At 39.4% G+C, this 13,298-nt stretch overlaps 1 protein-coding gene across 2 annotated transcripts in view; it reads left to right on the top strand.

The window, feature by feature from the left end:
- Positions 1-414: 414 nt before the first annotated feature.
- Positions 415-13,298, top strand: part of pawr (PRKC, apoptosis, WT1, regulator) — a 257,427-nt gene continuing 244,543 nt past the window's right edge. Inside the window, exons 1-2 of one of the 2 annotated variants that reach the window (XM_028817086.2) lie at positions 415-615; positions 906-1,635. In XM_028817086.2, coding sequence (XP_028672919.2) covers positions 1,066-1,635 — 570 coding nt within the window. In that variant the 5' untranslated portion in view covers positions 415-615; positions 906-1,065. The other variant, XM_051934721.1, reaches the window with a different exon arrangement.

Raw genomic sequence — 13,298 nt, 5'->3', positions numbered from 1 at the left:
CATACCACCACCATGTATTAAGCAGCACCTCCAGGGGTCTTTACTGCCAACTGCTATTAGGCAATTCAGTGTTTCCTCCTAATGTAGTTAAATTAATTTTGAAATATCTAAACAATATACTTTTGTATTTATCGATTGCTTGACTGGCTGTTATATACAGTATTTGTCCTATTAGTCTGGATCCTTATTTTTTTTATATTTCAATTGCTGTATGCATCTGAATTTTTCCATGGGAAATCTATAATTAATTTAGTTTGAGATACAAATGTTACTTCGGCCTGATATAGGATTGTGGTCACGACGCAATTTGAGCGTAATAAAGTAAAACTGAAATTTCAAAGAATTGCACTGCCCGCAGTTTAAACTTCCCACGCTTTTTTGCGCAACGCCGATACTGCGCGCACGCGCCTCCCCTCAGCCATTTCGGCGAACTTCGGAGACGCTCGGAAACACCTCGTCGCTTTCGAACTCCGGGACTCACTTGATCAGCGAAGTAAAACTTCGACGGCCGGAGCTGCGTGTCGCTATCTATTTATCCTTTTACACCTGACGGATACGAAAAGTCGTGGAAGACATACAGTCACGGAAGGCAGACCCAACGGCACCAATCTAAAGGTGAATTTGTTACGAAGTGTGAGTAAAGCTCTAAAGATGCAGGAACTGCGGTTAGACGGATGAAGCTTCGGTCCTGACATCGGCGGGACGAGCTCAGACCTGCGGGGTGACACAAGCCGACAGGTAGAGACAACAGGAGCACTTGCCGCCTGTCGGCCAGGCTGCCGAACGCGTTCTTCAAGAGGGGAGTGGGGGCTCTGTCGGTGTGACGCGAACGTCTTTAATGCAACTTTATTGGCAGATTAGAAGTTTAGAATAAAATTGTAATTTTTTGTCACCTTTTCTTCCAGCCCTCTGGACGTTCGTGTATGCCTCGGGAATGCAGTGACGGTAGTTAAACAACATCGTTCAGAAGGTACTGCAACACTATCACTCCCTCGGCACGCACCTTTCTTGAAGTAAACTTCGGGATAAACAGCTGCTGCTGGATAAATTACAAATAATAATAAAATGGCGACCGGGGGGTTTAGAGCGCCAAACACTACGACTGATTTCTTGGAAGAATGGAAAGCAAAACGGGAAAAAATGCGAGCAAAAATGCTTGGGGAGACGGCGCCAGGAGCTGCGAGTAGCGACTCGACGAAGGGCTCCGGGGGGAGAGGCGCGGGCAGCGGCGAACTAACCAACAATGGCAACCCAGAACGCGCTTCTCTTAACTGTGTCTCTCACCCCCCGGCTGCTGCAGTTGTTTCGGCAGTTTGTGCCACCTCTACGCCCTCTGCCATGGTCCGCTCACCTTCCTCCTCTGCCCTCAGAGCAACGGACGACGAGGCGCATCGGACAACAGAATCTCCAGGGATGAACGCCAAGAAACCCCTTGGCACTCCTCAGCCAGACAGTAGCCCGGCAAGTGTTGCTCACGAAAGCGACAAAGAAAGTTCTCCATCGCCAGCCGCTAAAGGCAAGGAAAAGAGCAAGAACACCGGCCCGAGCGCCAGGAAGGGCAAAGGGCAGATCGAGAAAAGGAAACTTCGTGAGAAGCGCCGGTCCACAGGGGTTGTCAGCATACCATCCAATGAGGTAGGTCCTAAGCTGACTGGGGGCGCTCGTTATGATTTAGGTCTTCACGGTGTACTATTGTATAACTGGTAAGTTAGCGCCGGCAGATGCCCCGCCTCTTTGTAATCAAAGCCTCAGGAGGTTTCTGTTTACTTGATGATGGATGGTGTAGTTCACGTGGAAACGTCCATTCGCCCGTGTTTTCTCAAACCCGGTTAAACCCCCGCAGAGTGGCGGGGTCAGACCATTGTAGGATACACTCACAAGCAATCGTACGGGTCAGGTTAGAATTGCCAGTTGTCCGGCTTTCGGGTGTGCACTGAATTATGTGCTGAATGCACAGTTGTAATTGTGAACTTCCCACTGCGCCACTAAGCGAAACGAGCGTTTAGAAAGTGAAAACAAGAAAAATAAATCATTTTGAGCTGAAAAGGCCCGTACAGGTGAGGAGGAGGAGGAGGGAGTTCAAATTCGACTCAGTATATTATTATAAAGAACTTGTATCATAACTTGGATAGTTTTTGAATGCTCGGATTAATTAACGATGCCACCATCTTCTCATCATAACTCACTAGGACTATGCAACACATCTGATCGTTTTACTCCTCAAGTGGTGATACATTACTTGAAATAATGAATGAGGCAGGGGTGTTATTTGCATGTTGTGCCTTGCAGCCCTGAGTATGAATCCAAGTCTAAGCTCTGATAAAACTGAGTGTTCTCCTTTTGTCAGAGAGATTTTTTCGTCAAGTAGCCCAATTATCCTGTAATGTCCTAAAGTCATTTATTTAGGTAAATTTTGAGTGTGTTCTTTGACCTTGCACCCATACTGCCAAGGATAGGCTCTTCCTCTCCACAAACCTGAAGTGAATTAAGTAGTTCTGATAATGGATGGATAGACTTGTTAAACATTTCAATTTTACTATGACAAATTTTTCAATTCTTTATAACTGACTACCCTTTTGATAGTCTGCTTTTGATTTATAGGCCATATTGTATGCTAATAGTGCTGAGTTTCTTACGTTTTGCTTTTGTAGAGGCTTGTCATCTACATTTTGGGTAACAACTTTAGGCCTATCAAGCTCTGCCAGTAAAACCTGCTAGTTCTCTAATACTATGTGAAAGCTTGCATTTGACAGACTACTTGTGCATACTGGTTATACGACAGAGTTGTCATTTATGTTTTATATAGTTGTACGGCAGAGTTGTCATTTATGTTTTATATAGTTGTATCTGTAATAAGGCTTCTCCCGATCCTTCAAGGCTGTTTATTCTGCTTTTATATTGTGGTACCAAATCTGTGGCTTGTGTTGTACATAGTATATACAGTGCCCACTGATGGCATCATTGTATCTTTCACATAATTTGTAATTTAAAACTGAAGCATCAAAAATTATATAGTTATATCTTTAATTATAAGTAAATTCTCATCCTTAATATAGTACTCTTAGATCAAGGTGACTTTATCAAACAAAAAAAAAACCTTCACCAGCAATTGTTTATTAAAGAAAAATTCAATGAGTGCATTTTCCCGGGGCCACAAAGGTGCCTAGGCATAGGCCCTGAAGCAGTGTGAGGCCTTTCTGTTCAGGGAAAGTTTTAACGTGAGGCTTTGCGACACTGTGACTTTTGGCTCGTCTGTCCACTGCATATTGTTTCACAAGGCCTGTTATTTAATCTAAAACATTTTACACGTGCATTAATGATGTTTGAGAGTAGTTTCTTCTATTTCCTAACCTTCTGTGTGAACCACGTTCTTGTTTTTTTTTTTGACAGCCGACCTTTGAACCTTGACTTAAATGTGAAAAGAGATACCCTTTTTGAGCTACCCTGGGCTTCTTTCAGAATTGTAACTTTTTTGTGATAGCACTATTAGAATTTGGTGGAAAGACCTGATCTTGATAGATTGCCAATAATACCTACCTACAGAAGTTAATCCGTGGAGCTGTGCAAAAACTAACTTATAAGGCTTTTGAAAGCCATTCTGATCTTTGTATAAGATGTTGGCATTTACCTGTATGATATCAGTAAGATTTGCCATTTTTTTCTTGTAAGTTTGACTTTTCGTGCTACTCGGTTGATTTGTTGTTCAACCGCCCTGGATGTAAAGCATCTTGTATCATTTTGTAAGCTTATCCATTCATTCTACTCAGTTGATTTGGTTATCAAATGCCCTGGAAATGGTGAATTTGAAGCAGATTGTTAATCGTGTAAGGGGTGATTAATATATAAATGAAACATTTTCTACTCATGAAATTAAATCTCCATTTATTTTTCTTGGTTGAGGTAAGACTGTATTATGCATCTGCTTTGTTATGGTTGTCATCTGTCAAAGTGTAAGTTTGGTATTTTTCAAGTTAGTAATTTTTTGCAGTCATGGTGTACTTTAATTTTTCAGAGCAACTGTGTTCTGAAGTGAAACATTTTAAAAATACAGTGCCAGTTTTTGCAGTTTAAAATGGAGTCCAAAGGTCACAAATTCAAACATAAAAAAAACACCTTAAAACTTACTGAATGCATGCACTTTTATGCAGCAGAAGTTTCATTTTCAGAAAATACAGGTATGTTTACAACAATGAACTGCAACTCAATATCAGTTAGACAAAAGAGCAATTTATAACAGACTATTTTTCCCATGGTAAGTACACTCTGTTCATTTGTCTGTCACATGTGCAGTTTACATGTTAAGCAGTAAAACCAAAATGCACAAAACCGGGCACACATGTCAAGGTGCTTATTGCAACATTGCCTTCCTGCCAAAATACTTTCAAATCTGCATATCCAGGATGTGAAAGTACATTTTTTATTGCAGTTTTAATTGACCCACCTGAGTAACTAATAATTTGAGATTACCTAAGTAGTTGTCTGGAGGTTCTCTGTAGCTCTAGACTACATATTTTCTTCCTATTGTTTTTGTTTTTCAGTGTCCCATCTTTTTTTTTTCTCGACCTCTCTCAACTTAAATCTGTTGTAGCTTCTCACATCCTTGTTCATACAGATATGTTATGTGATTTCGTGGAGGTTGAAGGAGATTCTGCAATCAGGAAATGACACCAGATGTTGTTGAAGCAGACAGGGGTCTTACATCAAGATATAGGAGATCAAATGCTGGCTATAAAGAAACAAGTGCCAAAGTCATTATAAATGGAACATTTTAATGTCCTATTACTGAAGTCTTGTTGGAAGGACACTTTAGCTTCTTCTAACAGTAACAGAGGTGCCCGATTGTACAACAGAGCAGAGACAAGGTCCAGGTTAGGCAAAAAGTCAAAATACCAGAGAGAAGTTTAAGCTGTTAATTGTCAAAATCCCAATAGACTGAAGCTGAAAAAGAGCACGCAAGAACGGTCCTTGCATTCTTTCTTAGATATGCTTGTCTTAACTAAAAAAGACATTTATTTTTGGAATGAGCAGCTAAAGTCCTTGGCTGCCCCACAATTTTCGAAAAAAGAGCGCCTGAGGTAGTCATGCGTAACAGTAACATCCAAATAAGAGACTAGTAACGAACATCATTGACAATATAGTAATGGCCGTACAAATCAAGAACAAAATAATGGTGTCCACAAGAAAAATAAACAGGATAGCACTGTAGTGACATGATCATCATATTGATATTTAGGGGTGCCCAACTTTAGTTCTGGAGGGCCACAGTGGCTGCAGGTTTTCATTCTAACCCTTTCCTTAATTAGTGATCTGTTTTTGCAGCTAATTAACTTCTTTTGAATTAATTTTAACTGACTTGGTTTTTAAGAGATGTTTCCCTGAATTTCTTTATCGTTACTCTGAATTGCTTCATTTCTTTCCTTAAATGGCACCCACACAGAAGTGAAATGTGAAGTGAGTGAGCCAACAGAAGACCAACTAAGTCAGGGCCTCAAACTCCAATCAATTTCACTCCAACCAGTTGCTTAATGAGGCGCTGAGTCTTGTCGTTAATTAAACCCGTTCTTTAATTCCATGGCTTGTTTTTGTGCAATAGCATACATTTCCGAAATTGTGGATTTTCTCTTTTCTAAAAGCAGATCAGCATTCCTGAGACCTTCACCTTTCTTTATTTTCAGATATTGTATGATGGTCACAGTTAGCTGGTCCTGTTTTGGCTCATTTTATATCTCATTATTGTTTGGCTGCTAATTAAGGAAAAAAGAAACATTGAGGGGTCTGAGTCTTCAAGAGCAAGTCAAATAAAAGAATTCAAAAGAAGTTAATTAGCAGCAAAAACAGGACACTAATTAAGAAAAGGGTTAGAATGAAAACCTGCAGCCACTGCGGCCCTCCAGGACTGGAGTTGGGCACCACTGTTGATCTAATATAGAGGTTTGCATAAACAACTAATAAAAAAAGAACAGAAATAGTAAATGGGGATTCCTAAGCTTATTTTAGAACATTATGGTTTAGTGGGGTGGCTAAATGTATCCTTGTCTTCTATTTGAATGTATTGTTGATATAAAATGTCACCACACAGTTCTGCTATTGTTAAGAAGGCTTGCTAACACCTTTGCTTTCTTAGACATCTGTTGAAGCTTGTATTTTTCCTTCTGACCCCACTAAATTTTAGGAGTGTGCAGTGGAATCCATCCTTACTGGCAGTATAATATCCTGATATATAGCACCTGCTCTGCTCAAAATTGTAAGATCACAGACAGTAAAGGTCATTATTGCTAACAAGTGGCCTTCAGGTCAAGGCAACCATAACACAAGGACAAGATTATTAAAGACCTCAGCTACTGAAGAGCTTTAACAATTGACACATTTTTTATTTTAAGTATGAATAGTAAGATCTATTCAGCAAATCCCAAAGAAGGGAAGTGACACATTTATTTACTGAAGGAATAAATAAGGTGAGATTTGGTACTATAGTACTACTAATTCTTTATAGAAGTATGTGACAGTATCAATCACTCTTTCATTGTATGTGCCAGAGAGATTCTTTTTCAAAAGTACCTGTCATACTTTGGTGCTCCGTGGTGATGAACATAAGAGTTATTTTAAAAATCTTTAAACCAAACTGCAAAAATCAGTGTTTTATCACAAACTGTTTTGGTTCAAGTACACTGCAAAAAGGGTCTAAAAGGATCTATCAGTCACTGGGTACAAAAGCTATATATACTGTGGTGGCAAATGAGAGTATGTGGAGGGCTTTTTTTATCCCTGTAAATGTTGGAGGATACACTGGATGAGGAATATTATCACTTCTTTATGAATAGTTGCAGTCTCATCATCAAAATACATATTGTATATCCTCCAAAACTGGGATTTTTATTTTAAATTGGTCAGTGCTTAGCTGTCTTTTCTTGATGTGCCCCAGTTATCTTGTAATGTACTAAAGCCATTCAAAAATTTATTACCATGTGTAATAAAATGGAAGAACCCTGTATTGTTAAAAAAATCAATTGGGGCAAAAAAGTGCAAAACGTACAAAGGTGATTGTACTCCAAATCAAATGGCTCCTAGTATTTTTTTATTTGGAATTATTAAAAGCAAGTAACATTCCATACAATAAAGTCACACTTCACAAACTTAATTAAATTCAGCTCAAACCCATGAGAATGAGAGGAAGGCCAACAGACAGAGTAAAACTTAAAGAATAGAAAAGAGGAAAGAGAAACCTTTTCCCCAATATAAGTGCTTATTCTAAAATGTTATTGATTTGATTCTGCCAGCTTATTAAAAAAAGTTTTGAGGAGATCCTCTAAGTGAGAATTTGATTTTTTCCAATTTCAAATAGTAACAAGTTACCCACTGACATAAAAGAGGTGGGCTAGGATTCTTCCAGTTGAGCAAGATAAGCATACATGCTAATAGTGAAGTAAAGGCAGTAACAGTTTGTTTGTCCTTCTTACCTTAAGCCCATCTAGGAGTACACCAAATACTGTGGTTAATGGATTAGGAGTGATTGCGACACCAAGGCTGTCTGATAGGCATTTGAAGATTTTGGTCCAGAATGATGTTAATTTGGTACACACCCAAAAAATGCGGCCCATTGAGGCTGGAGCTCGATTGCAGCGGTCACAGGTTAAATTTTTCCCTGGAAACATTTTGGACAATTTTAAACAAGATAGATGTGCTCGATAAAAAATTTTAAGTTGAATAATTGTATGTTTTGTGCCTATGGAGCTAGAGTGAATTCTGTGCACGGCTGCCTTCCACTCCTTTTATGAATTGTTGAGTAAGAGACCCTTTCCCACTGTACCCTGGGATCTTTGAAAGGAAGGGAGTTTAAAATGTTTTTATATACTGCTCAAAAAATTAGAGGAACACTTTTTAATCAGAGTATAGCATCAAGTCAGTGAAAATTCTGGGATATTGATCTGGTCAGTTAAGTAGCAGACGGCATTGTTAATCAGTTTCAGCGGCTTTGGTGTTAACCCTTAAACAGCCAGCTGTAGTTGGTTCCCAATGCATTTTGCCAGCATTCCGGAGCCGAGTATATTCGGCAACGTACATACATTGAACGTTGTAACCGGCTATAGTCGCATCCCAGTGCAATTTGCCAGTATGCAGGAGCTGATCAGTCAGTGCCGTACATTTGTTGAGTAGCCAGCTCATGACCACTGCCGCCCCCTGCAGCACTGCAGCATCACTGTCCCTGGGATTCAGCCGCTGCACTAGACTAGCCTATAGGCATCACCGTTTACCTCTGTGTGCTTGTGTGCAGCTAGTTCAGGCGCAATCAATGGCATCAATTGCACCTTGTACATATTGTTCCAGTAGTTTTTTTAATGGTTTTTACAGTTCATTGGCAGTGTGTAAAATGACCAGTGTTGCAGTAATTGTGATGCTCTTTGCATGAAAAAAATGTGTTCCATTAAAATTTCACTTTTTCTTGGTGAATTGTGACATTTACTTAAAAAGCGCAGCAAAAAAGTATTTGGCATCCAGGGGTGCATTAACCTCCAAGTATGTGGCAGTTTAAGGGTTAATGAATGTAATAACAGTTGCACTAGAGGGGCAACAATGAGACGACCCCCAAAACAGGAATGGTTTAACAGGTGGAGGCCACTGTCATTTTTCCCTCCTCATCTTTTCTGACTTTTTTTTCACTAGTTTTGCATTTGGCTACGGTCAGTGTCATTACTGGTAGCATGAGGCGATACCTGGACCCTACAGAGGTTACACAGGTAGTCCAACTTCTCCAGGATGGCACATCAATATGTGCCTTTGCCAGAAGGTTTGCTGTGACTCCCAGCACAGTCTCAAGAGCATGGAGGAGATTCTAGGAGACATGCAGTTACTCTAGGAGAGCTAGACAGGGCCGTAGAAGGCTCCTTTGGGAAAGGAGGAACAGGATGAGCACTGCCAGAGCCCTACAAAATGACCTCCAGCAGGCCACTGGTGTGAATGTCTCTGACGAAACAATCAGAAACAGACTTCATGAGGGTGGCCTGAGGGCCTGACGTCCTCTAGTGGGCCCTGTGTTCACTGCCCAGCACCGTGGTGCCCTGTGCTTTTCATAGATGAGATCAGGTTCACCCTGAGCACATGTGACCGACGTGAAGGGGTCTGGAGAAGCCGTGGAGAACGTTATGCTACCTGTAACATCGTTCAGCATGACTGGTTTGGTGGTGGGTCAGTGGTGGTCTGGGGAGGCATATCCATGGAGACGCACAGACCTTTACAGTCTAGACAACGGCACCTTGACTGCCATTAGGTATCTGGTTTAAATCCTTGGAGCAGTTGTCAGACCCTATGCTGGTGCAGTGATCCGTGGGTTCCTCCTGGTGCACGACAATGCCCGGCCTCATGTGGTGAGAGTATGCAGGCAGTTCCTGGAGGATGAAGAAATTGATACCATTGATTGGCCCCCACGCTTGCCTGCCCTAAATCCAATGGAATACCTCTGGGACATGATGTTTTGGTCCATCCGACGCTGCCAGGTTGCACCTCAGACTGTCCAGGAGCTCAGTGATGCCCTGGTCCAGATCTAGGAGGAAATCCCCCAGGACGCCATCTGTCGTCTCATTAGGAGTGTTGTCAGGCATGCATACAAGCATGTGGGGGCCATACAAACTACTGAGTACGATTTTGAGTTGCTGCAATGAAATTTTGGCAAAAATGGAGTAGCCTGCCGCATCATTTTTTCACTTTGATTTTTGGGGTGTCTTTAAATTCAGTCCTCTGTAGGTTGATAATTTTCATTTTCATCAAATGATTTTTTTGAGCAGTTTATATTATGGAAATGCTGTCTGAGTCTTCAAGACTGATCAGTATTTCTTCTGGAATAGAAATAGGTGGGAGGTGAGGAAAATTGGCCAGATTTCATTTAGCAAAGTTTCTAATTTGGAAATAGTGGAAAAATTGTGTTGACTTGAAGCTAAATTTGGAGTGCAGTTGTTCGTAGAATGCAAAGACATTATCTATATACAAATCTCTAAATGATTCAATCCCATACATTTTCCAAACATTAAAAACTGTAAGTTTGAGAGGGTGGGAAAAGGTGATTAATGTATAGAGGTGCCACAGATAAAATTCTCTATCTTGAAGTGCTTTCTACATTGGTTCCATATTCTGAGTGAATGAAGGACAATTGGGTTGTTAGTATACAGTATTGATGATAAGCATGGAAGAGGTACTGCAGGATTTTATTTCTTTTGCAGACCAAGCTAGTTTGTGTTCATCTGTTTGTGTCAATGTCCAGGTTTTAATGGCTTGTATGCCCTGTAATAGAACTGAAAGTTAGGTAGAGCCATGCCACCTTCTGATTTAGGTCATTGTTAAGCACTTTGAGTAGTGAAAAAAGCTCTATATAAATGCAAAGAATTATTATTATTATTGTAGGGTTACCCTTTGGATGTGTGGATGTTTTGAATTCCAAATAAATGAGGTTATGATTGAATCTAATTTCTTAAAAAATGATTTGTTAATATATATGGGAATACTTCGAAAAAGAAACATAAGCTTAGGAAGGATATTCATCTTGACAGTGTTAGTTCTTCCTGCTAAAGTGAGATGGAGGGTAGACCATCTATGCACGTCTTGTTTAAGTTTTTTCATGCAGATAGCAAAATATTGAACGAGAGCTTTATATTTATTTGTGATGTTTTTCCCTAGGTGTTTACACTGATCTGTGATGATAAAAGGGAAGGTGTATGGTCTAATATTGTGTCCTAGAGAATTCACTGGAAAAAGCACACTTTTATTCAGATTAATTTTGAGCCCAGATATCTTTTGAAATTCTGCTAGTGCTGTTATGCCTACAGGCACAGAATTTTCTGGGTCTGATATATATATAAATAACCATATCATCTGCATATAGTGATATTTTCTGTTGAAGTCCTTCTCTTATAATTCTGTTTATCTCAGATGCATTTCAAGAGTTTAGCAGCCAATGGCTCAATTGCAAATAGCAGTAGTGACTGGGACAACCTACTACGTTCTAGTTTGAAGTACTCTGAAATAATGTTGTTAATACAAACTTAAGCTTCTCGTCTGGTATACAGTAGTTTGATCCGTGCACATACAGTATGTTTGGGTCAAACCCAAATGTATGCAATGTGGTGAATGGGTAATCCAATTCACTTATATCAAATGTTTTTTTCTGTATCCAAAGATAATAAGATCTCTGGAGTGTTAGACTTTATGGGTGAATATATTAGATTAAACAGGTGTCGAAGATTGGAAGCCAAGTGTTTTTATTTAATAAATCCAGTTTGGTCTTGTGATATTACCAAAGGAAACACTTTCTCAATCATTCTGGCTAGAACTTTGGAGAATATCTTAACATTGTTACTCAGAAGTGAGACTGGCCTGTATGATGCACATTGTAACAAGTCCTTATTTTTCTTAGGAAAGATGGTGATTAATACTTGGCGAAAAGTTTGAGGTAAAATTTTATTGTTTCTGGCTTCTAGAAATGTTGCTAATAAAAGGAGAGCTAACTTAATTGAAATTTTGTTATAAAGTTCAGCAGGGTAGCTATCGGCACCTGCTGCTTTCCCACTTTGAAGTGAGCTTATGTTTATCTAGTAATTCTTAGATTGTCAGAGGTTTACTTGATTTCTCTGCACTAAGAATACCTATCTGTGGTATCTTTAATGCTTCAAAAAACACATTAGAATATGTCTTGTCTTCTTTAAACATGAGTAGAATATAAGGACTTCTAGTAATTTTTAAATGTGTGCATATTTTTATGGTCAATAATTTTATGTCTCTCTGTGTTGGTAATTACTGATATCGCATTGTGAACCTCCTACTTGTGGATTTGTTGAGCTAAGATCCTATTAGCCTTCTTTCTGTGTTCATAGTCATGATGTTGCGATTTAAAAATGAGTTGTTCCATTTCTTTTGTTGTCAAGAGGTTGAATTCTGATTGTAAAGCCTGTCTTTTCCTGTAAAGTGCCTCATTTGGAGACCTGACGTGTTCTTGATCTAGTCTGGTAAAATCACTGATTAACTCTGATGCTCTCTTGGTTTGGGATTTATTTTTGTGGGAGAGATATGAAATAATCTGTCCTCTAAGATATGCCATCAGAGTTTCCCAGAGTATTCCTGACTGAGGATGCATTTGTTTCTAAAAAAAAAAAAAAAATCAATTTGCTTGGATATAAATTCTGTACAGTTCTTGTTAGCCAATAATAGGGGGTTACAAAGCCATGACTATGTGGGTCATAGTGATTTGAGCGCCATGATCAGAGGGACATGGTCGGAGATAACAATAGCATTGTACTTGCAAGATTTAATCGTGTGCAAAAAATTGGGCGCAAATACATTTTGAATGAAGTCTATCATTCACATTGTTTGGTCAGAGACGTTGCTTCTGAACTTTTGTTGTCATTTTATAGTCTTAAGGTAGCACCTTAATACATATGATAGCTTTAACCTTAATTTCCAATTTTGCCAGGAGTAATGGCTATGAAGCCTGTTGTTGTGTTGGCACTTACAATTTTAGGGGAGAAATGATAGATTAGGAATAGCTTGCTCTCTTTCCCCCCACTCCTCTTTTTACCTCCCCGAGTGAGGCTAAACCACACTTCATGAAGTCCCAGCCCTCTGACATGCCTAGAGACAAAGCACATCCAGAACAAACAAGAACCCAGCAATGGTGTAGAAAGATTCAAGTAGAGGTATCTATTGGCAATACAGTCCAAATACTATAAACCTAGAATATAATCTTAACAGTCCCGAAAGAATAAACCCAGGGAATGATGTTAAACCGTACTCGTGGAGAAGCAGATAACATATGATAATACAATCCTAATACAATAAACCATGGGTATGATATTAATCAAGTCCCCTTTGGGGGAAAAACACACACACACACACACACACACATATATATAGTTGTAATTAAAACATGAAAATAACCAAGAAGGAACTAAGATGTATAATTACGGCAAAAGTCTCATTGCAAATAGACCAAATTGTAGGTAAAATCTTCTTTGACTTGCTAGGATAAGTGTCGGGATAAGTTTTCTTAGCTATATTTCTGCTTCATCTGGAGAACTACAAATGATGAATTTGCCTTGAATTTCCACTCTCAATTTAGCAGGATAGAAGAGGCTGTATCTGATTTTGACTCTTTGTAACCGCTGTTAAATACTGTAAAATGCAGCACGTTTAGCAGCTGTTGAATGTGAAAAATCAGGGAAAATGAGAATGTGGTTATTTTCAAATATAATCTCTTGTTTTAGTGTGAAAAGCGACATCAGATTTGTCTTAGATTGTAATTCAGTGAAGCGTACAAT

This window comes from Erpetoichthys calabaricus, chromosome 1, assembly GCF_900747795.2.
Source record: "Erpetoichthys calabaricus chromosome 1, fErpCal1.3, whole genome shotgun sequence".
In the NCBI taxonomy this organism is placed as follows: domain Eukaryota; kingdom Metazoa; phylum Chordata; class Cladistia; order Polypteriformes; family Polypteridae; genus Erpetoichthys; species Erpetoichthys calabaricus.
This window is presented reverse-complemented; position numbering and strand designations above follow the sequence as displayed.